At 40.6% G+C, this 22,436-nt stretch overlaps 3 protein-coding genes across 8 annotated transcripts in view; 2 read left to right on the top strand and 1 right to left on the bottom strand.

Moving 5' to 3' along the window:
- The first annotated feature begins 2,427 nt into the window (after positions 1 to 2,427).
- Positions 2,428 to 12,590, top strand: CFAP90 (cilia and flagella associated protein 90). The gene is made up of 3 exons (XM_014872358.2): positions 2,428 to 2,629; positions 6,277 to 6,393; positions 10,563 to 12,590. Exons 1-3 carry the CDS (start codon positions 2,429 to 2,431, stop codon positions 10,707 to 10,709), a joined length of 465 nt encoding a protein of 154 aa, XP_014727844.2. The 5' UTR covers position 2,428; the 3' UTR covers positions 10,710 to 12,590.
- Positions 12,591 to 13,846: 1,256 nt separating this feature from the next.
- Positions 13,847 to 21,155, bottom strand: FASTKD3 (FASTK mitochondrial RNA regulator 3). The gene is made up of 7 exons (XM_014872313.2): positions 21,024 to 21,155; positions 19,231 to 20,691; positions 18,057 to 18,142; positions 17,408 to 17,570; positions 16,323 to 16,392; positions 14,884 to 14,998; positions 13,847 to 14,133 (listed from the first exon to the last, which is right to left on the bottom strand). The coding sequence occupies exons 2-7, from the start codon at positions 20,660 to 20,662 to the stop codon at positions 14,035 to 14,037; spliced, it is 1,965 nt and encodes a 654-aa protein (XP_014727799.2). The 5' UTR covers positions 20,663 to 20,691; positions 21,024 to 21,155; the 3' UTR covers positions 13,847 to 14,034.
- Positions 21,156 to 21,203: 48 nt separating this feature from the next.
- MTRR (5-methyltetrahydrofolate-homocysteine methyltransferase reductase) overlaps positions 21,204 to 22,436 on the top strand; it is a 28,019-nt gene continuing 26,786 nt past the window's right edge. The window contains exons 1-2 of one of the 6 annotated variants that reach the window (XM_088171158.1): positions 21,204 to 21,340; positions 22,147 to 22,280. Coding sequence is in view for 2 of the 6 variants with exons in the window: in XM_014872319.2 (XP_014727805.2) it covers positions 22,263 to 22,280 (18 nt within the window). In the remaining 4 variants the exon portion in view is untranslated. Of the gene's footprint in view, positions 21,405 to 22,146; positions 22,281 to 22,436 lie in introns of all 6 variants that reach the window. The other 5 variants (XM_014872318.2, XM_014872319.2, XM_088171163.1 and 2 more) reach the window with 5 other exon arrangements.

The following is a 22,436-nucleotide window of genomic DNA, read 5'->3' as shown; positions in this document are numbered from 1 at the left end:
TTCTGATAGTTGACAGATTTTTTTACATTTTCTCACACTTTTTTCTAAACAATGATTGTTTTGCATTCCTCTTTGGAGGAAGAGAAGATTGACGGACGGGTGATGGGGCCAATGGAGTTAAGAGGTCTTATCCTCACTGCCCAGTCCATGGTTGTTGTTGGAATTCTATAAATAGACATGTAATGTAAATAAAGTGCTCCTTTTACTGCATGAATCATCGGAGTCAAAAGTGTGAGTCTCTCTCTCTCTCTCTCTCTCCCCATCATAATGACCACAACTGACCTTCCATGCTATTTTATAACACGAATATAGACACTTAACAGTAGAATATTAATAAAGTCTGGTTGCAACTGGAACAAACCCCCCTGGGCATTCATATGCTGCTTCTGGTGAATCTGCAAAAGGTGACCAGGAAGAAAAGCCTTTGTAAGTTTCAAATAGTTCTAAAAGGATTTGCACTTTCAATGGGAAGGAAAAATTAGGTGAAAAACATATTTTTTAATTGTTTCAAATGGGGGGGGGGGGTGGTATGGCAAATCTATAACAATCACTCAGCAATATTTGTGACAATCTGTGTTGCATCCAGACGCTGTAATTCAATTCCATCAATTTAATGTTCATAAAAACGAGCTACATGAGAACAGTAGAAAGAGAACTGGAGAGAAATCTTTCAGATCTGACTTCAGAGCTCTCGCCTTGCTTAGTTGGTATCTGGTGAACAGTTTCTTGTGGCTCTATTTATAGCTGCAGTTTCAGCTGAGCTGCTTTTTATAAATGGGCTTGCTATCTCTCTGTGCTCGGACTAAATACTGAAAAGCACTTGCACAGTGGCAAGCAGATCTCTGCTTAGGAAGCTGATGTGAGGCAGCTGTTGGATTTTCAATTCCACTGCTCGCTTACACTGTGCTAATTTGGCCCATGCTACAGAAAGAAGAGGATCTTAATTGGTAGAGGGACATTATTAGATAAGCAGATGGAAATTGTCACAAATGATTAAAAAAACCACCCACACCAGTCTGCAGATTATAAAGCGTTCATGCTACCAAAGAAGCAGAAGTCTGTATTATTCAGTGGATTTGTGAAGGGAGAGTGGCAGCTACATAACAGGGATGAGACTTTTGTAGACTTGAATTATTGCTTGAAACAATCAGTTGTGAAGATTTCTAGTACTCTGAAAGTTGGGGGATTTAAAATAAATTTTGGATGTTTGGTAAAATTCAAGATGCTTGGGAGAATGGTGTTGTGAAAGTGCTTACCAAAAGATACTGGTAGCAATAATAATAGTAATGCTGTGTCTACAGGACAGTAGCTGTGCAACTGTGGTTACAGAAAACAAAGGTAAACTAAACCAAGCCACTCGCAGATCCCAAAGGACCACAGTAAGAAGCAGCATTGGCATAGTTAGATATATGTATTGAACCAGGAAAACCAGGGGGTGAATATCAAAACTAGGAGCCACGTGCTACTTAGGGCAGAGCAGTTTTACAGTCAGTCTGAGATTTACACCCAGGAGACACTTATTTTCAGTGTTCCAAACACAAATAAGTATGTGAGAGAATTTTCCAACTGCATTGCCTGAAATGGCTGAGCATCCTATGCTGGATTCTGCACTTGGGATGTGTCAACCCTGGGTGTACGTACAACCCAGGGAATGTGAAGCTGTAAAGCAGTGCCGTGGAAAGGCACCTGGGGGTTCTGGTCCATGACAAGTTGACCATGAGCCAGCAGTGCCCTGGCAGCCAGGAGAGCCAACCCTGTCCTGGGGGCATCAGGCACAGCATCAGCAGCCAGGCAAGGGAGGGGATTGTCCTGCTCTGCTCTGAGCTGACCAGGGACAGGACCCCAGGGAATGGGCTGAAGCTGTGTCAGGGGAGATTTAGCTTGGGTATTAGAAAAGGTTCTTCACTCAGAGGGTGGTTGGGCATAGAATAGGCTCCCCAAAGAAACGGTCACAGCACCAAGCCTAACAGAGTTCAAGAAGCATGTGAAAGCCTGTGCCCAAAGAGGTAAGCTGCTCTCCAAAGAGATGCCCACACTCCTAAAGACACTGGCTCCTCATCCTGGTGAAAATTCCATGCTGTGGTGTGATTTTATTCAACTCAGACACTGAGAGGGGGATATGGGGCCTAGCGAAAGCTGTCACAGCAAAAAAGTCAGTCCTTTTCGGCCAGCCTTTGCTCTAACCTCCTTCCCCAGCTTCCCAGGATACAAAGGACCAGGGAGCTGGAGCCGCTGCACAAGACTGAGACCCAAACTCCACTATCGGGTGCCCAGGAATTCGCACTTCAGGCTTGACAGAGCTCAGCGGAACGCCCCGAGTGCCCGAGCCCCCGAGCCCAGCCGCCCCGGGGCCGGCTCCTGCCGGGCTGCGCAGGCCCCGGCGGCGCGGTGCCCTGAGGGCGTCGCCGGGTAACGGCGGCCGGGCAGCATGGCCGGCCCTGGCCCTGGCCCCGGCCCTGGCCCCGGCCCCGGCACGCCGGGCGGCACCGGGACGCGCTTGGCGCAGGACGCGCTCGACAAAGGGCCGGGGAGACGGCGGCCTGCACTCGCTTCCTTCTCCGCCTTCAGCTTCGTCCCGCCCAAACGGGAAGGGCCTCCGGAGCTCAGCTATTTCAACCGGCCGCACAAGGTAGGGGAGAGAGGGGAGCGAGGCGGTGACTGGCAGGGAGGAGGGCAGGGGGGAGGGAAAAGCATTCCCCGTGGGTCTCTGCGTGCTGTAGGCCCGTTGCTCGGGACTGGTGCAAAGGCTCGGCCCTCATCAAGGGAGCTGGTTAGCCAGGTGCTAAAAATCGTCGTAGCATTGTAGAATGGCTTAGTTTGGAAGGGACCTTAAACATCATCCAGTTCCAACCTCCTGCCATGGGCAGAGATTCCTTCCGCTCACTAGAGCAGGTTGATCAAAGTCCCATCCAAAATAGCCTTGAACACTGCCAGGGATGGGGCATCCGCAAGTTCTCTGGGCAACCTGTTCTAGTGCCTCACCACACTCACAATGAAGAATTTTTTTCTAATGCAGAAAAGTGGTGCATAAATCTTTATCACTAGTCTTTCTAATGCCAAAATAACATGTTTCACTATCAGAGGCCTTTGCAAAGTGTGTTTGCTACTTGTGGAGGGCAAATGAGAGTAAGGTCTTTCACTGGATAACAAGAGAAGGCAGAGACATTGTTTGCCAAGGATTGAGGATGAGCAGGCCACTTGGTATCAATGAAATGTGAGGCATTTTTAGGAGGAACACTAGGAAATAGGTCACTAGGGTTTGATGCAGCACCAGTGGATTTTATCGTAACACACACTCTTGGGAATCCATTTTCATTTGAGGGAAAAGATTTTCCATGTACATTGCATAAATTTTATGCATGGTCAGTTTTAGTAAAATCAATAGAGCTACTCAATAACATCAGTATATGCCCCCATAACTGAATGCTTCTGAAGGTGTTACACTGCCACTCAATATGTAGTTACTCAAGTGTGCTGGCAGGGGCCTCACTCCTCACTCTGCAACATTATGTCACCATTGTTCCTTATTCTGTCCTCATATTTAAAATCAGAAATGAAAACAATCTTACACCTTCTGCCTCAGCTGAGCTACAGTTCCTGGGTTGTGAACTTTTCTATGAAGTGTCATATGAGACACTGGAGTTAACAGGCTTTTTTTCTCAAGAAAAAATAATATAACAAAGTTCTGAATTGCCTATTATGTCAGTGTAACATAGCAATGCTATGGCAATTTAATCTCACCCAAGTGACAAGTTGCTGAATGTGCCAAGCACCAGCTGGCACTGCTTGGTGGTTTGTGAGTTTGTAGGTCCTGTGTCCCTGGAATGTGGGCAGAGCACACACCAGAGCACTGTGCTGGGCATTAAAAGAACAGCAAATTTCCTGCACTGACCAGGTGGCCCTGCTAAAAGACAAGTAGATTTTTAATATCAGACTCTTTTGTGTTGATTCCAGCATTACCTTGGCAAGGTGTTCTGACCCAAAGGTGAGTGGGCACAGTTGGTGCCATGCTTCACAAAACAGTAGGGAGAGCACAACAAGAGTAAGGCAGGGGCAGGTCAGAGGGATGGCATGGTGCTCTTGGGGCTGGTGGAGCTCACTAGTCTGCACAGAATTAGCAGCCATATGGTAGAGCTTTTCCTTACAATATAGTCTGCTTTCACCCTCTGAACAGCCTGGTTTGTGAAAAATGCTGCTCCAGTGGCATGGAAACAAAAAGTGATAATAGCTGTTTAATAGGTTTCTTCACAGCCTAGGCCTTGGCCACAGGAGTGGAAACAGATTCAAACCATTCTTCTGCACAATTTAGGAATTAGATAATTTGAATATGTTTATTTTTAGAGCAAACGGAATCTTATTCCTTTTTGCACCTTAAATACCTAAAACCAACCGTGTATCAGAACTGAAGCAGAGAGAAGTAGGAAGAAGATGGGCTCATCACATGGCCAGAAGCCAGAAATTCCTGCATTTTAATCCCTTGGCTGACAGTTGCTCCCTGGATTGCTTTACATAATTTACCTTAGCCAGTGTGCCTGGTATTTCCTCTTCTGAGATGTGGAGAAAGCTATTACCTATTTTATGTGTGTTGGGAATACTAATGAATGCTTGCAAAGCATTTAGCTTTAGCAGCAGTACACAGAGGATGCCTACCCAGAGTGCACATTTATCATCAGCTCTGTGTGACTCACTCGCTCTGATGGGTTTGAGAAGCAGCTCGCCACCACCACAACCACCACCGCCCAGGCTAACCAAGTTACCATTTACAACAAAGAGAAACAGCAGCAGGAAGTTATCAGTGCATTGAGCAATACAAATCTGGCAGAAAATCTTAAGCAGGTATCTGGGACAGATCTAGTTTTTGAGGTAACAGGCTGGCTGACTATCTGCGAGTTCCAGAAAGGATGATTTATCTGCTCTGACATGAGCAAGAAATGACACTCTTACTCTGAAAGGAGCAACAAATAATGCCCCATGAATACCAGCAAAGAGCAAATAACATTTCTGGTGGTGAGTACGAATTGAATGCCCACTGAATGAAACTGGTAGCTTGGGGAGGAAAGGAGAAGCAAGGAAGCACAGAAATTATCATGGAGATGATAAATCATGTGCAGGGTGCTCTTCAACATGCCTGAAATCCTCTGAAACCCGATGGTTCTGAGAAGTGAAGAGATAGATAGATAGATTGAATACAAAATAATCTCTCCTCTTGGCAGAACCAGGTATTGGAGATACCTTTACAAATAAAGCCTGAAAATACAGCAGTGTCTCACTAGTGCTCTTAACAATGGTTTCCTTTTAATGGAGCCATGACAAGCTTCTTGACCTGCCTTGACTTGACTATATTTGGAGAATACCAATACTGTAATTTGAAAGACTCGAAGTACATGAGATTTTCAAAGGTTAAATTGGACACACTGTAAAATTAGAGGAGAAAAAAAGCCCAATAAAATGCACAATTCTTTTAGTCAGCCATGCACAAAGCCAATGATAATTGACATGTTTATCAGAATATGGGCCTTTTAATGAAGTTTAATAACAACTGGCAGCATATTTCAGTAGGGGATTTTGTTTGTTTTTTTTTCTTTGAAATTTTTTTTTCAGTTTTGAAATTGCTTTTATTCCATTTATGAGAACTTCTTGATTGCATTTCACAAATGGCTTTGTTAGAAGAGCAGATCTTTTATGTTGCTTATTTGGATGCAAACTATGTCAATAGTTGAACAACAATATTATGGCTTGAGATGTGCTTTATTTTCATGCCTGACATATGTGTGTCATGCATACAACTAGATCATAGGATTGCCACTGTGGCATGTTTCTCAGTTTTGCTCTAATCAGAAATTAAATTAAGTTTACAGTGCAGGATACCTTTGTCTTTTTGAAAGTTCCTGTTTTGCTTGTACATAATTGTGCCAGATCATTTGACAAATACACAGATTTAGGAAGGAGAATATTAAGTGCAGAAAATTAAAACAGATCAGTTAAATTTCCAAGAATTACAACACATTACATGGGGGAAAATTAAGTAAATTGCCACAAGGGAAATTTCAGAGCTGAACAAATTTAATAAATGATACCACGTGCCATTAGGTAATTTTGCAAACTATTCAAAAGGACTTGCCCAAACTTCCTAATGAGGTCTTTAATATTAGACTACAGTTGTCATCATCTAATGCAATATATGTACTATTTAGGTATTGATTTGACTACATGTATTCTGTAATCTGTGAAGTAAAGAAATTCTGTGAATTAGCCATTTTTTCCCCTTTTCTCAAGACAGGAGATTTTTTCACCTATGATGCCGTTTTTAAAATACCAGAAGGTTATGATCAGTATCTTCCGCAATGTGACAGAAAACACGCAAAGGGTCGTGGCCTTAAAATTCATGAGGAGGTAACCCTTTGATAAATTCGAAATTATCTTTGTTTAAAGTGTTTTGTACTTTTTGACATGACTGGAGGCTATAGGCATTGTTTTACCCTTTGTAATGTAGCCCATATGGTAAGAAAGGAATTGGAAGGAGGACATCATTATGCTCAGCCTTCAGGTTTAGGAGAAAGCATTATCCCATGAAGACACCCTAATTAGCTCTTGTTCTTTCATATCCTGAAGATTTCCAGGTGACAAGACATATGCAAGTTAAAACAAGGGGGAAGAGGCAAATCCTGTCTTGCAGAGTGTAGGGTGTACTCTGAACCATCTGTGCCTCTCAAGAGTTGTACTTCAGGTGATTCTGCAGTTATTTCCATGACGTTTAAAAACTCTGCTCCCTGAGAGGACTGGATTCAGAGGCCATGACTTCATGGCCATGACTGTCCTCTGACACCCACCCTCTCTATGCCAGCATTTGCTGTGAAAGCCCAAGGCTCTGAATCTGGTGAGTTTGTTAGTAAAACCTTCACCAGACTGCCCTGCAGGAAGGAAGTTCATAGGGAGCTAGTGTAAAGGTGTGATCAATCAGAACACATAGGCATGCCTAGGAAAGAATAGGCAAGTATTTGAAGCCAGCAGAATCTGGGTTTGATGTGCAGCCCCATAGGCAAATACTCCATTGGAAACAGAAATACTATAATATATATGCATAAATGTATGTGTATGTATTTTTGCATGCAGCATCTGAATAATACACATATATACAAGTGTCTGTGTATAAAATTATATTTATACATACGTGCACAATACTGCACATAGAGGCAGAGGCTATCAAAAACCAAATGAAATGTAACCTCTGTGTACTAATGACCTCAAAATCCCAATAAGTTCATGGGATGTAAGAGTGATGAGTAGGCTAGGGATAGCTGCCCACTTTGATGGTTATATATTATAGAGAAGGAAGAAGGAAGAGTGACACAAGAGTACAAATTGCTCTAATTTCTGTGCAATAAAATTGTTTTTTTCTGACAAAGCCCACTGCTTGGTATTTGTCTCACTAGCAGTTATATATGCCAGACATTTCTGTGCAAATGTGTAGCCATAATGCCCTTCAACTCTATCAGACAATGCAGGAAGTTTTAGATGCTCCCAGAGGAATCCCAGGAGTGCCCATTAGCATCACCTGCTCATGCATAATAACTCAACTGCAAATCTGTGTATGTATGTAAATGGCTACTCCAATTAGACATTAAACTTTTTATTTAAACAAAACAAAGACAACCTCCCTCCCCTACTACCAAGCCCAACGTCGAAGTGGGAAATCTGTGTAGAAAGTTCATCAATATAAAGTTACGGCTTTTTACTGAGTTTTGTATTAACAAAACTCACTTTCCTGTTGGTTTTCTTCCTAGTGCAAACTTGTATGGGCCAGAATTCATACCAGCTCTGCTGAGCAGTGCACACAAGGGACTGTGCAAACAGGTGTCCCTTAATCCAGCCCTTTAATTAGCATGGAGACACATCAAACCCACAGCTATTTAATACTACAATGTGATCCTCCTGCATGTGATGACACCCAGCACTGGATGTAACCAGTGCAGGTCACATACTCAATCTCTCTTTAATTATCACAATGCACCTGTCAGGCTTTATATAATAATAACTATATAAAATATAATAAATAAAAAAAACACAATTGACATCTTTCTAGTACAACACTGAAAGCAGACAGACTGAAGCCACCATAATATACTATAGGAATCTCTACTTTGGGACGGTCGGGACAAACTCAGGCTCTCTCTTTATTCTGGTCTTAAAGTTTGCAGTTTATTTCGTAGGGCGTGGGTTTATACAAGGCGCTGCTAGGAACTGCAGCCACAGTTCAGAGCAGGGTGAAGAAAGGGATAGAGTGAGAGTAAAAGAAGATAGCTTAAGAGAGCTTAAGAAAGTAAGAATAAAAAGAGTAAGAGCATAAGAGAGAGATTTTCCCGTTTACAATACATTAAATCTTCTTCTATGTTGAATATTCTAATTTCCACTAACCAATCTAATACAAGATACAAATTTTCTAACATTTGCATGCAACCTATAGGAATCACCATATTACCATGTTTTACTGCTTTTCTTATCTCTACATTTTATCTGGGACCATTCCTGCCATGCCTAGGGAGGATGTCTGTTTGCTTCTTGGTATTTGCAGCATCTAACATTATCTAAACAAAGGAGCCTTCAGGCATTCAGTTGCTTTCAGCCACACAGTCGAAAATTGCTACCATTTCTATTTCGCTTATATTTTCCATATTCTCAAAGTCTTTTGCTAGGCACTCGTATTTATAAGGTTTCCCTAATTCATCCTTCCCAACAGTATACTACTTTACTTGAAGTGGAAAAAAGCACACCACTGCAAGTAAGTCCCTCGTTTCCTGCAGGTAGCCTGGGTGCACTCAGGGAATTCAAGAGAATAGTGACAGGTATTCAGTTTAACTACATGCAGCTGAGTAACTGCAGTGGAGTGCCTGCACAGGGCTGCCATTGCTGGTTCCAAATGCTAACAGTCCTAGAATTACACACTGCGAGGGCGGGTAGCAGGATCCTTCCCAGCCAACTGTTGGAAAATCTGAAACCCACTGAATGCCAAACCCACAAAGATGAAATGCCAGTGTGCGCAGTCAGCAGTGTGCTACCAAGGATGCTGAAAACTGAATCTTATTTATTTAAAAGGAACACAAAACTATTGGAATTACATACTGCTGCCTGTCATTAGCACTGTAAACTCTGAATTTCTAGAATAGACTTTCTTAATGCTACAAAGATGTTTTAGTTTCTCATTTTTTAACATTTATCCACAAGTAGGGCAGGGGAGAAAATTGTGTTAATTTTGGCTGCGAGTCTTCTTGACTTGATTTTCATTCTGCTGGGGTTGAAAGTTAGTATAATAATGAATAGCTTTTAATAAGATGGAGTAAGGTAGGCAGGAGAACTGGGGTATAAATGGTTGTTTTGAAATGAGCTTTTCTATTGAGCTAGTTAGTTAGTTAGCTAGTTTGTTTGTTTGTTTTTAAAAAGAGTTTACAGCATCTTTCCAAGAACCTCAGGTTCTGTCCTTGAGGCTGGAAATCTCTTAGCTGACTGCTCTGCTGTGAGATCCCTCCAATCTGTGCTCCCACCTGCATCCTTGCAGGACATAAGTGTTGATTTGCTCAGACTTGTGTCTGTTGTAGCAAAGAAGTCATTTGCTTGCACTTGAACTATGGTGTGGCATCTGCATTTTTATTCTCCTTTTAGGTACTATTTATATTATAGGACTAGAAAAGCACATTGCAGACTAAAGCTTACTGTGTTAGTCAGTGTGGAAACATGCAAGCAGCCTGATAAATCTGAGACCTTTGGCTAGGGAAAGAAAAACAAACAAATCCTGTCTTTCCCTTCTGATTCCGTAGCTCCCTGTTGCTGTTAACACAGGAAGGAACTGCAGATTGCAGATAGTGATTGCACAGACACCTAAAGTGCAGCTTACTAAGAACAAGCTTAAAATCTTTTCTTGGCCTGGTTATTTTTCATCAAGTCCACTTTCCATTATTGCAAAGCAGTTATTTCTGTAATTTTACAGCTACAAGTATTTTTAGTAAAACCTTTCATTGTGCAGAAATAAAGTATATGCTTTATTTCCTTCAGGGAAAGCTTGCTTGAACTAGTGGTCACTCAGGGTTTTTCTTTAGCCTTTGATTTTTTGCTGTGCTTTCACTGAATTGTGCAAACGGGGTAGGTGTTCCTGTAAAAGGGGGCACAAATCTCTCCTATTTTTCAAATGAATCATGCAACTCAGTGCACAAGAAAAAATAAAAATAAAATCTGTGCTTTTCTGGCATTTAATTTGCCAGTAATCACATGGTAATCACGTGTGCTTGTATGTACTTGTAAAAATTTATCACTCCATACCACAGCTCCATATCTTATCATCTTGTCCTCTAGTGACACATTTATGGTTTATTAAGATAAAAATAACATAAAAAAACTAGGGTGGGGATAGAAAATAAAGGGCACTAAACAAATACACATCCATATAACAGATGCTGTACAGTTCTGTCAGTTATTTTACTCCTGGCCACAGCACATTTAGCAATAGAAAACTGCCATGTTTTCTGTTCATCCTGTGATTTCCTTCTGAGGTGACTTTTGTGTTTTCACAGGAAATGGCAAGAACCGTTCCTGTGCGGACATCTTCAGAGTATGGGAAGCGCATACATGAGCCCTTAGACCCAGCAACCAAAGAGCATGTAAGGGTTCATAGCCTGCACGCAGCAATCTATGGGGAAGGCAGCCGCCCTGCTCATTGAAAAACCCTTCTCCAGGCCTGGATCCATGGGAAATCTCTTGTATCTGTCATTGCCAGCGACATTTATCTGGGAGGAAAAAAAAAGCAACGCTTTGAAAAGCAATATGGTGCTTTTGCCTTCTCTTCTACAGTTTAGTTAATGAGAATGATCGGGATTAAAAATAGGGTGAAATAGCAGCTGCACTTTTTCTCATGCTAATTAAAATGCATGTCTTCTCCTTACATTCTCATAAAAATCGCATGAAGAGCAGCACCAACAAGAGGTTTTTAGAACATTTTAGGGAGGAACACTGGGAATGAGACCTGTTGGTCAAAAGCTGTGTCTGCAATTTTGGGCACTGCTTCTACATAACCATTCACAGAACTAACATTTAAGCAAGTTTGTCCCTCAAGGTATCAGTGGTCACAGATTTTTCAATCCTTACAGAGTTGCTAGAGAATCGTGAGATATTGTTTTATGTGCACAACAGCTGAAATGGATATTCAGCTCAGAATTTTCAAAAATGTATGGGTTCATGTACTTAGCAGTTTCAGTAGACTTCAAGTGGAACTCGAGTTAAAAGGAACTTCTGAGCATTTAGCATTTGAAGAGACAAAATCTGGGTTTAGCTGAATTCAGACATTCATTTCACTGACTTTCACTTTAAATCTGTGTCTGACAGATTTCACAAGAAAAATTATCATTGGTTCTGTACCCAATCTGAAAATAATGGAAAAAAAGACTAAGTAATACTAGCAGAACAGCACTAAACAATTTGGTAGAAAGAGTGAAAAAAACACAAGGATTTGAGTCATTTTAAAAGCATGTTCAGCACAAATGTCTAAATCTGCTTAAACATCTAATGCCTTGTACTTTCACAGAATCCAGTACTAAAATTTTAAGGTAATTTCAGGAGGGGTTTCTCTTGCAGAGTATGCATCATTTTGGTTCTCAAAAGCCGTTGATCCTGTTGTTTAAAGCTGAGGGAGTATTGTTCAGAGAGGAACAGCTAGAGTGATCATACCAGAAAAAGGACTGGAAGTCCACCGCTGTGACTGAAACTGGTTTTGTCAGGTATTTAGACACAGGAAATCTGTGTCATTTATAAGTACAGTGAAGCACCTAATGAAAAAAAGAGAAACAAAAAAGCTTCTTAATCCGGGGCCTGAATAAGTAGCAAATTAGGCAATCAATAGCACTGTTTGGCATGATGTGAGAAGAAGAGTACATAGAGCAGCCCATTCTGAGAGGTATTTCTTACTTTCATTATTCATGACCTGAAGTTCTTCTACACTAAAATGGGCTACAGACAAAAGGACATTGATGGCTATATTCCTTTTCAAAAGTAAACACTTCACTAAATAAATTCAGCAGCATTAAATGAAAAGAATATAAGAACAAAGGGAGAAGGAAATGTTTTCTAATACCACAATGCTTTTCTAAAAATCAGTATCAAAGTTGTACCAGTAAAGAATGAGATGGAATACGGCCATATTCTTAGCAGGTTATTTTTACTTCGGGACAGTCAGTACAAATTGCTTTTTTTAAGTAGCCTTACTATATTTACAAACCATCTGTGTTCGAAAAACTATTGGATATCAAATTTGTTTGAGAATACTACCACCTTCTGGCCTGTGTGAGAAATAGGCATCACTTCCACCACAAATAAAGTCAAACATCAAAACCAGTTGGAGTTTTCTTATCACATTTCTTTGCTTATGTCACACCCTTCTCATCCCTGCTCAGTTTTGAAGGTCTTTCACAGGTTGTTCCTTCCACTTGAATTGTTTCTTGTTCAGTTCTGAATGGTTCACTTCTTCCTTCAGTGCTCAGTGTCAAAAGAATACCCTGACAATTTCTTCTGTATTAGCAGTAAGTTCCTTATAAATGTTTGCAAAGCCATTTCAGCTGTTCTCCTTTGATTTCTCGCTTGCTAGAATGACAAATTCTTAGGTTATTGATGTTCTGAGCTTACTATTACATTGTTGGAGAGCATCTCATTACCATTTGGTACTCCCTCACCTGTCAATATTGACATACTACTGTGAGGAAGGGTTTTATATATGGAACAAATTAACACAAACAGAATAGTCAACATAACAAATGTAAAGCATATTCTGGGTCTGGACTTTGCATCCTGTAATCTCCAGAGATTGTTGGGGAAATTGACAGACACTTGGAACTCACAAATTATTAGAAGGAAAAATTGGCCACATTCTCTGTCTACTGGTGAAATATACAGAATGTCAGTGATGTGAAAGTTTCACCTTTTTTATATCAAAGCAACTGTGAAAATCAAACTAGATGGTGCTGGGAATTCTGCTTTGCTACTCATAAATAGTAATTCCACACAGGGAGGAAGCACAAGCTAACAAGAAAATTTGTTACATGGCAGTTCATCAAGAATACATGATGTGATCAGAACTAAAGCTCTCCTGTTTTCCCTTCATCATCTGCAAAGCAATGCACTGACCCAAGTTAGGGCACACTTGTTCAGGCTGAAGTGGGTACTGGTTCTGGTTCTCAGTTCAAGAATTTCTGTTCATATATAAGAAATTATTGCCATGGGACATAGTTCTTCTGAGCTTCAGAACACAGAGTTTCTCTAAATTGGAGGAACTCTGGAGTGCATACATGACCCCATTTAGACACTTTAGCTAAAACTGCCACCAAAGGCAAAACTACAAATAGAATATATCTGGAACATTGGGTGGCCCCACAGAGACAGTTGTACAAGTCCATTATCCTGTGGCAGCTGTTACTTTACAGAATAAAGCAAATCCTTTTTATTAAAAATGCTCTCATTTTCTCTAAGTCATTGCTATTTATTGAACAGCACTCTACAGCTCTTAAATAAAACCAATAAGCCAATACTGCTTCTGCAACTACTTCAGATTTTAGTTTTATGAAACACTTGGGAAATTACATGAGCAGCTGTAAGTAAATTGCACAATTTCTTCTTCTACTGTCAAGAAAAGCCCGAATTAGTAGGTATTCTGTAGGCATATTCTGTACATTCAGACTAGCCAGTATCCTTCAGTCGTCACATGTGGCTGTTTACAGCTGTGAATTAGAACCAATTAAAAACACAAGGGAAAAGCAGCATTGACTGTCTAACACTTAGATCTGTAAACTTGTAATAAATATTGACACAAATCTTAAGAAAATATGATTCTCTTTATTACTTTTTACATGTCAATTGTTCCAAATATTGGAAGGTTTCACATTCAGAAGCTCAAATTTTCTAAGGTGGGGTTACTTAGAAAAAAGAATTTTTCTTCCATGCACAGAATTTACACTTTGTAGTGCAGAAGGTCAGCCTGTGATCCAGTAGTATTCTCCAGTGTCAGTTGCTGAGTCCATATGTACAAGGAAAGATTTTTTTGTGTAGATAATCTGCCATTTTTCTGGTATTTTGTAGACTTTCTATCTCAAAAAATGGAATCTGGAAACAAAAAAAATGATTGCTGAAAATACCTTTTAATAAACAACTGCGTAAGACTGATGTTCATTAAGCAAAATTACACCAATACTTTTGTTTTAAAATTAAAGATTTATTCCTAAATGTACTATTTAGTTGTAAACGATCTGAATAGATATTACTGTAAAAAAAAGGAGTGATATCTATTACAGTTTAAGCTAAGATAAATATTATGGAGTTAGGCTTATGCAATAAGTGATGATAAGTGGAAAATAAAATCTCAAGAAACTAAAAGTAACAGTTTTCATTCAAAGTATGTTTAAAGAAAAATACCTCTATAAATTCAACAGGAAAAATAAAAGTTAAACTCTGTTGTGAAAATATTTACAATACAAATCAGCTTCTTTTTTTTAACTTCTCTTTTTAAACTCTAAACCTTTTCAAAAAAGTATTTAATTAAAAATTCCAGTTCTAATGAACTCTTACATAACATTTTCCTTTAATTGAAGATTTAAATCTTAATCAGTGAAGAAAAGTACTCTTCCAACCAGCAACTATGTGGAAAAAACCACAGACAGAATACACTGATTGATCCAGTGAAGAAAAGGGTATTTCTGTACACACTCAAAAAGGCAAAAACTAGGCAGAAAGAACCTAATATAGAAAGAACAAGACTACAGATGCTTTAGAAATTAATTGAAATTACAGTTTTACGTACTGTAATAGTTTACTTGTTTTCTTAGCCAGAGCAAAAGCACTGTCTTTGGACTTTACCTGCACAACTTCATAACCAAGTAACTGAAGATGTCTCTGCTTAATAGCTTCTTCTCCCAACAGATTGTGGCTATGGGCACAAAATCTATTTTGACCATCAACACACAGGGCAATTCTAAAATTAAGCATAAGTGTCATATCAAAAAAAACCTCAACAAACTCAGAACAGTCAGTTATTTTAATCACCACAACGACTGCAATTCCTAAGAAGCATGAGACAATACCTCCTTATGCTGAATCAGATGTAGGATGGGAGCTACCTAGTTCAGGATCATTTAAATCACTCAGTTTAAGGGTGGGAGGTGAAACACTGAAACTTAGTGAAACTGATCTGAAAAGCTTTTTAATTTGCTCTGAACAAAAATTACCACGCAAGTTAATGAGAGTTTGATATTCTTAATGCTATTATTAGTAAGCTGTTTTGAGTTCTTCTAGAAAGAAAAATGTAAAAAACTTTCCTCAGCTAGAAAACATTTCAGCAGCTAAATTTAACTTACTAATTTACCTGATAAATCCATTAGAGTTCAAGTTGAGTTTAAGCTATGTCTGTTTTAAGTTAAACCTTTACATATGGTTTGCAGCATGGATTATAACTATAGTTTTTCTTCTGGGTGATATAAATCCCATCAAATTAAACCTAGGTTTGTATATCTACTGTTAAAAAGTTGCTTACCTTTTTTAGTATGTTAAGTATATTGTGACTTTATTTACTTTATGAAAGCTATTACTTAAAAAAACCAAAACATTAAAGCTCATTCTTAAGCATTTAAGCATAGGCTCATGGAAAGAACCTGTATTAATCTCTAAGTCTTGTGAAGGTGTCCTGGTCTCAGCTTAAACCACAACAGAAGGTTAAACTGGAGAAAGCCTAACCTCTTCAGAGACTTTTACTTTATTCACGGTAGTGCAGTTGCTAATACCACAAAGGCAGGTTGCTTAACTTTGTATCCAAGGCTTCCCTAAGTAACCCTTCATTAATGTATACTTAAACACCCATGCATTCCTCAATTAAAAAAAACAAACAGTATCTGTAGAAAATATCCTTATTATGCAGGACTCCTTGAAGAAGTAAATTTGTGAACTCAAACTGGCGTAAACTCTGTTAAATCTGTGCAAATATACTCAGTTAGAATTTAATTTGAAAATGAATTACAGAATACCAAAATAGATTGCTGTAATCCAAATAAGGATCACTTGATTCTGACTGTCACTAGATAAACACACCAACTGTCTGACACTGTATAGTCAGGTGGCAAAACAATGAGCAAAAAGCAGATCAGTGATTTAGTTCTTCTGCCAGTGGTTTTAGTGTGAGATCTGAACTTTGTTGAAGTCAATGGCAAAACTACAAATAGCTTAATTTTTGCCACGTTTTCACCCTGCATACTCTTTTTTAGTGTAAATCAACATTTTACCAGTGGTTTCTTTTATTGTCTTACCGTCTGTGTACCTCTTCAAGTTGGGCCGCAGGCAATACAAAACCTTCTTCATCTAATTTAATCTCAATATCTTGTGTAGATGAAAAAAGAAGTGACATTAAAAGTCATTTCTTATAACAAACTTTCTACAGTCATTCTCATCCTCTCACAGAATGAGAATACTATCACAATTTTTTTTTTTTTTTGAATCACAGAGGCTGGCAAAAGTTGTATAGGCTTAACACGAATGAGTGATAATTAGTAACAGTTCAGCCTTCCATAATGCTCACAAGCAAAGTAGTATTCCACGTCCACTAAAAACTATAATGCAGTTAAATGGCAGTTTTGCTGTCCTAGCTAATTCCAGGGTCCCTGGAATTTTGAAGGCTTTGGGCAGAGACACACTCTCTCCTTCTGCTAACTTCAAGATCCTTGTGAAAGTTCACATGCAGAGTAACTCTGGACTCATCTCCCTTTTTAATGTTTTTGGGGTTTTTTTAAATTTCTCTGATATCCAAGGTGTCCAAGACTCCCTTTCATCAACATCTTATTATCATCCACCCCTCCTGGGCATGTGCCTTTCCTCATCACTGCCTTCTGTGTTTCCTGCTGCACATAACACTGTTTTGCTTGCTCCTGTCTTTCATCCCACAAACCCCCACCGACTGTGTTGTCAGCAGCTCTTGCTGAGAGGAGGAGCCCAGCTGAGCAGGGCACAGGGTTGATCACCTTCCTTTCTCTACTCACCACAAAAGTAGGGAGATCAGGCAAGTGGTATTGCCTCATTTTACTTTACTTGATACAAATTGTTTAACGGATAAGGAACACAGAATAAAAAAATAAAAACAGAGTAAAAGAGTAAAAACACAGAATACAAAAAGCTGTTAGCAACTGTTTTCATGCAGACTGGCTCTGTAAATACCAATTAACACTGCAGAGCTTTTCTCTCCATTTTCCTTTCTTTGACTCTGAAAATTATTTACTTAAAGTTCCTAAATTTCAGATTTTTCTGTATTTGCAGAATTTAGAATGCCCACAAAGGAAATGAAAGCTTTGGCACCATACACACACATTTTTAATTACTAACCTAAAGAAATGGTACTTACCAACTACATAGAAATACGGTGTTGATACCTCTGATGCAAAATATATTCTTTCTTTCAGCAAATAAAGCAATCCTGTCTTCACCCTTTTAAAGAGGTGAACATCAGGAGAACTGTGAGGTGTAGGATAGGCCTTTACTTGGTACTTTGAAAGGAGTTTCGGACCCTAAATAAGGACAGAAAACCAAACTGAAAAAGGGAGATAACATTTTTGTAATTACCTCACATTAACATAATTACATTACATACATACATAAAATATATTAAAATACATTAAAATGTATTTTGTACATTAAAATGTACATTAAAATACATTACAATGTATTCTGTGCATTTCAAAGCCAAGTTTATTGAGAGACGAACAGTCTGAGGTATGATCTGCTGGAAACTTAAAATCACCCAAACCACCACCAAAATATCCTCAAGAAGCTTCAGTGCTATCATGTTCATGAAAAATGCACAGCTGTTTCCATTCATACAAATATATCAAGTCATTCAATCAGGTAAGAATGGTCCATATTTTCATCAAAGAAAGTTGGTTTGTCCAATTCCAATGGTTTTTATGGGAAATACACCCAACTAAGTATCAACAGGGCCCTAATGACCTTATCACCTTTTGTTAACATCACTTCTGGTTTCACATGTACTGTACCTCATAAAATGGGCACTCCAGGGTGACAGTCAGAAAAAGCTGAGTGAGCTGGGACATAACAACTCTGTTCAAACCAGGTGGCTGAGCTGAAACAACAACATTCAGATCTTTACACAAACTATATGCAGAAGTTAGGAAATGCTATTCAGTATAATGTGTAGAAAAGCTACTTAATAATTAAAATTCTCAGTAACTGTTTAAATGAACAAAAAGATCAGTATGAAATTACATAGGTAGAAAAATAAGAAAATTATTCAATATCAACACAAAAATACAAAACTAGAAAGATCTTAGTTAAAATTGTCATATTCTTTCACCAAAAAATATCCAAAAGATACATACAAAAGATGCAGGACATTCTGCATAGAAGAATAAATTTGAGTTGGGGTCTAAGTATCTCCTTCTTATAACCCCTTTTCCCCATGCTATAACCCCAGGATCTCATTGTTTCACTCCTTTTTTTTTTTTTGTTGTTTTTTAATCTGAAAGTTTTGGATAATACCAAATAATTTCTGGAGATCTGTCTGCTTCGTAAAAATCAACTCCTTCAGGTATTTCATGTTATTGAAGAATTAAGTGACCAAAATTTCTAATTACTTTGAAAGCTTTAGCATAGTTTTATTAGTAGAGCAATCTTAGCTGAAATCTTATAAGGTCAGTCATCTTTCTGGCATAGCTTATATCTCTCTGCAATGACCATAAAAATGCTTTAGTATCAAATAGAGAATAACTCAAAATGATGTGTTGTTCATTATAGATCTGTGTGCAAAAGCAATGAAATATGCAATAATTAGAGCCAAGAACAGGCTATCACATGGGGGATGTTCTAGCATCCTGCATAAGACAAAGGACAAACATGGGGAACACAAGGTCACTGTTTTTTAGAAAACCAGAAAGACTAACTAAAATAATTATTTTAAAGGAATTCAAGCCTGTGTTTTAAAACTGTACAGTGCAATTTTCAAACTCAACTAAATGACATAACATGAAAGACAATGGCAACTGTGACAAGGAAGCAAGAGCCTTTGGCCTCTTGATCACTATTTTCCAGTCACTTGAACCAGGTCACTGTTGATTTGACAAATTAAATTGATAAAAAATAGGTGCTTGACAAGAGACAAACTACATAATGGGAAGAAATGTGAAACATCCCAGGAGAAGTTCTGCTCCTTACCTTGAAGCTTTTGCAGAAAATAGGGACTAAATATTTTTGGCAGAAAATTTATTGGATAACGTTGAATAAGGACACACGAGTGTAGCAGGTTCAGCAAGGTGTGAGGCTGAAAGTGCCTCAGCTGGGTATGCAGCACAGCTTCAAGCTTCCTAAACAAGGAAGAAGCACTTGGAGGCAGGTAGTTAAGAGTCCCAAATGGGATAATATATGCAGCAACCTGGTCAGTGGTAAGTCTGTCAGCACTGGAAATGAAATGTTTTGCCACTGCATCAAAGATGGGCTTTGAAAGGATCATCTTTTTGCAGCAATACTGCATGACCTTGCTGACTGTTTGAGGATGCATAGTGTGGATGGACCTGGGGATATGTCTTTCCAGTGCCTCTGTAAAAACCTGCACATTTTGCCCAAAGTATAGGAAAGCTTCCAGTACATTTACCAGTTCATGATCTGTGAAATAGGGAACATTCTTCACTGAATGTTTACACAGTGCAGTGACTAAGGGGACTGCCCGAGTCTGATGAAGAACCACCAGTGAATTCAATATTACACTTGCAAAGTTTGGGCTTAGCTGGGAAACTGTGTGTAAAGTGACACTGTTCAGTCTGTTTAGCAAGTTTTGCCATTGTTTCCCTTCCCTCACAGTCACTTGCAATATCTTATAAACCATCACTATTCCCCTGGGACTCCACCTCTCAATGCCTCTTTCTTGCATGTGGTTCACAATTTGTTCCAGCGTCGTACAATTTGGGCTTTCTAACTCAAGCAAACTCTCTCCAAGAGCACACAGATTTTCAGCAGTCAGCTGTCCCCTGCCAAGCCGCTCCTCGCTCTCCAAAAGCAGGCTTGTCATCAGCGTGCTCTGCGGATCTATACGCAGCTTTATCAAAGCCTGCAATGCATTCAGCAGCCCCGTGTTTGACAGTCTTGAGGATTCATATTCAAACTGGAAGCATAATGCCCTGAAAACGTCATTCTCTAACAGTCCAGGGTTTTTAAGACCACTGTCGTCCACCTCAACTTCAGAAATCCTCTGCAAGGCTCCCGAGGCCATAGTATCAGACATGACCTCTAGAGAGCTAAGAAAATAAAAAATCTCTTTTGATGTACAAAGGTTGTCCAACTTCTTGAAAAACAATTGTTCATCCTTCCACAAATTATTTGATTTAATACAGTTCTTGGTATCTCCATAAAGATGCACAGTTTCATTAACAGAAAGTGTCTGCATCTGTAGTTGTACATGTTTTTTCCTACAAAACGTATACTGAGGTTTATCTTTGACACACAGCATCCTCATGGCCACGGAGCTACAGTTTTGGGGTTTTCGCTGCCCACTCATGAAGTTTAACCTTTTTACTAGGGTCATTAAAGCAGATCTCCTTGCTGGTGTGCTGGATGAATACAGCTGGAAACTTTTTCGGCTAATCAAAGCCATATCGAATCAAGTGAGTTCTGAAATGATACCTAGGGGAAGAAAAATAGATATGTAGTCTTGAAAACAGCACCAGGATTGCTACAATGCAAAAAAAACCCCAACCCAAATCCTTCTGGTGGCTGGAAAGATGGGTACGATCCCTTTCCCACGAGCACAAGGCAATGCAGAGAGCAGAAATGCCGGGAGCGGCGAGCGCTGTGTGACAGGCTGCCCCGTGTACCCGCAAGGACACTGGCAGGCGAACAGAGTGGGACACGACCGTAAACTGGGCAGCAGCTCCGGGGCGCCGCTCTGCCCGCCACCCCCGCGGCCGGGGCGGCACCGGCGGGGCCCCTCCATCCCCCTCCGCCCCAGCACCTACTGCTGCTACTGCCGCTGCTGAGGGCCGGGGCCGCGCTGCTCCGCCCCGGAGGGCACCCGGCCGTGCCCGGGCAGCCGCGCCGGCCGCACCTCGGCAGCCATCACAGCCATCACAGCAGGCGCGGAGCCTGCCGGGCCCTTCCGGCGCCTCGGCCCGGCCCGCTCCGCTCCGCTCCGCCCCGGGCCGGCCCTGCCTCCTCCCCGCACTGCCTCTGCCTCCGGCCCTGCCCGGGCAGTCACAGAGAGGGGGCTGGCGCTGCCGCTTTCCTTCGGACGTACCCGTGGTCGTGTCCGTGTGCACCGCGTCCTCCAGCGCAAGTACTCCCGTTCCCCGCTCTGGAGGGACACCGGGGCCGGGCGGAGTAGGTGCGCGGGGCGGAGGGTTTGTGTTTCGCTTTTATATTTGTCTTGGCCCCATCGTGCTTCCGAGCAAATCGCAAGCTGTTGAAGAAGTGGCTTGGTAATGGCTTCATGGCTCAAGGCGTGGTCCTACAGCCTGGGTTAAAGCCAAAGAGGAGCACGTGGAGCTCTTCTGGCGGATGACAGAAAAAACTTTCAGAACGGTGAAACTCCTCTATGTGTGCAGTTCAGGTTGAAAGAGCATCGAAGGAGTTTATCCCTCTACCGATGACATAATTAACAGTGTGTGCACTGAAGTCTCGTCCTTTTTTTTTGCCCGGCCCGTGGCCGCGCAGTGTGCATTTGCCAGGGCAGGTCCGTGACGTGCGCGGTCTGGCCTTGCCGTGCGGCTGCGGCGCTGCTGGGGCAGCACGTGTGGTCCAGCGGCGCTCCTGCATGCCTGGTCTGCTCCCACACTCTCTTGCCTTAGGGAGCTGCTGCACTCCCTGCTAATCCTCTGTGGTCTGTTAGCTCTCTGACTGTTCCAAGTGTTGGATCAGATGAGCTGTAATTTGGAATTTCATCCTTATTTTCATGTTTGATCCAGCATATCACAGGTTGTTTTCCCAGGTTAAACGTTATTTCTTGATGTGTGTCTACCAGCACAACATCATATTAAAGGCTGCTGGTGTGGTATATTAAAGTTACAGGGATTCTTCAGAAAGCTCAAGATACACCTCAAGAATAGCTCAAGAATTACATTTTCCCCCTCCTGTTTATTCCAGCTGAACTTGCATCACGTAAGTGGAAGTGGCATACCATCTCCAAAGAGCATATAGAGCAGCAAAGCAAGAGCAGTGTGGGCAGCATGCTCGTCTGAGAGCAAGTGTGTTCCTGGTTTATGGTTGTTCATCTGCAGGTAGGCATCACTTAGCAGTCTGTGCACAGAGATCTTACGGTTGATGACAGAGAGAAGACGTGTGCGTGCAAGGGTGAAACTCTTCAACTTGTGCAGTTTAGATCAAATCATAGTCAAAGGAGTTTATTGGTCTATTGCTGACATAATTAACTTCTA

This window comes from Sturnus vulgaris, chromosome 1 (genome assembly GCF_052056855.1).
Source record: "Sturnus vulgaris isolate bStuVul1 chromosome 1, bStuVul1.hap1, whole genome shotgun sequence".
In the NCBI taxonomy this organism is placed as follows: Eukaryota; Metazoa; Chordata; class Aves; order Passeriformes; family Sturnidae; genus Sturnus; species Sturnus vulgaris.
Note: the sequence above shows the minus strand (reverse complement) of the source record. Positions and strands in the feature narration are given on the sequence as shown.

Bases quoted from the DNA above. Each gene is read 5' to 3' on its own strand.
- CFAP90 (XM_014872358.2), top strand. From the start codon at position 2,429: ATGGCCGGCCCTGGCCCTGGCCCCGGCCCTGGCCCCGGCCCCGGCACG. The intron at 2,630-6,276 runs GTAGGGGAGAGA...CCTTTTCTCAAG, and splicing joins ATTTCAACCGGCCGCACAAG to ACAGGAGATTTTTTCACCTA. The intron at 6,394-10,562 runs GTAACCCTTTGA...GTGTTTTCACAG, and splicing joins GCCTTAAAATTCATGAGGAG to GAAATGGCAAGAACCGTTCC.
- FASTKD3 (XM_014872313.2), bottom strand. From the start codon at position 20,662: ATGGCTTTGATTAGCCGAAAAAGTTTCCAGCTGTATTCATCCAGCACA. The intron at 14,999-16,322 runs GTAAGACAATAA...GCTTAATTTTAG, and splicing joins CTTGAAGAGGTACACAGACG to AATTGCCCTGTGTGTTGATG. The intron at 14,134-14,883 runs GTAAAGTCCAAA...TTTTGTTTCCAG, and splicing joins TTGGTTATGAAGTTGTGCAG to ATTCCATTTTTTGAGATAGA.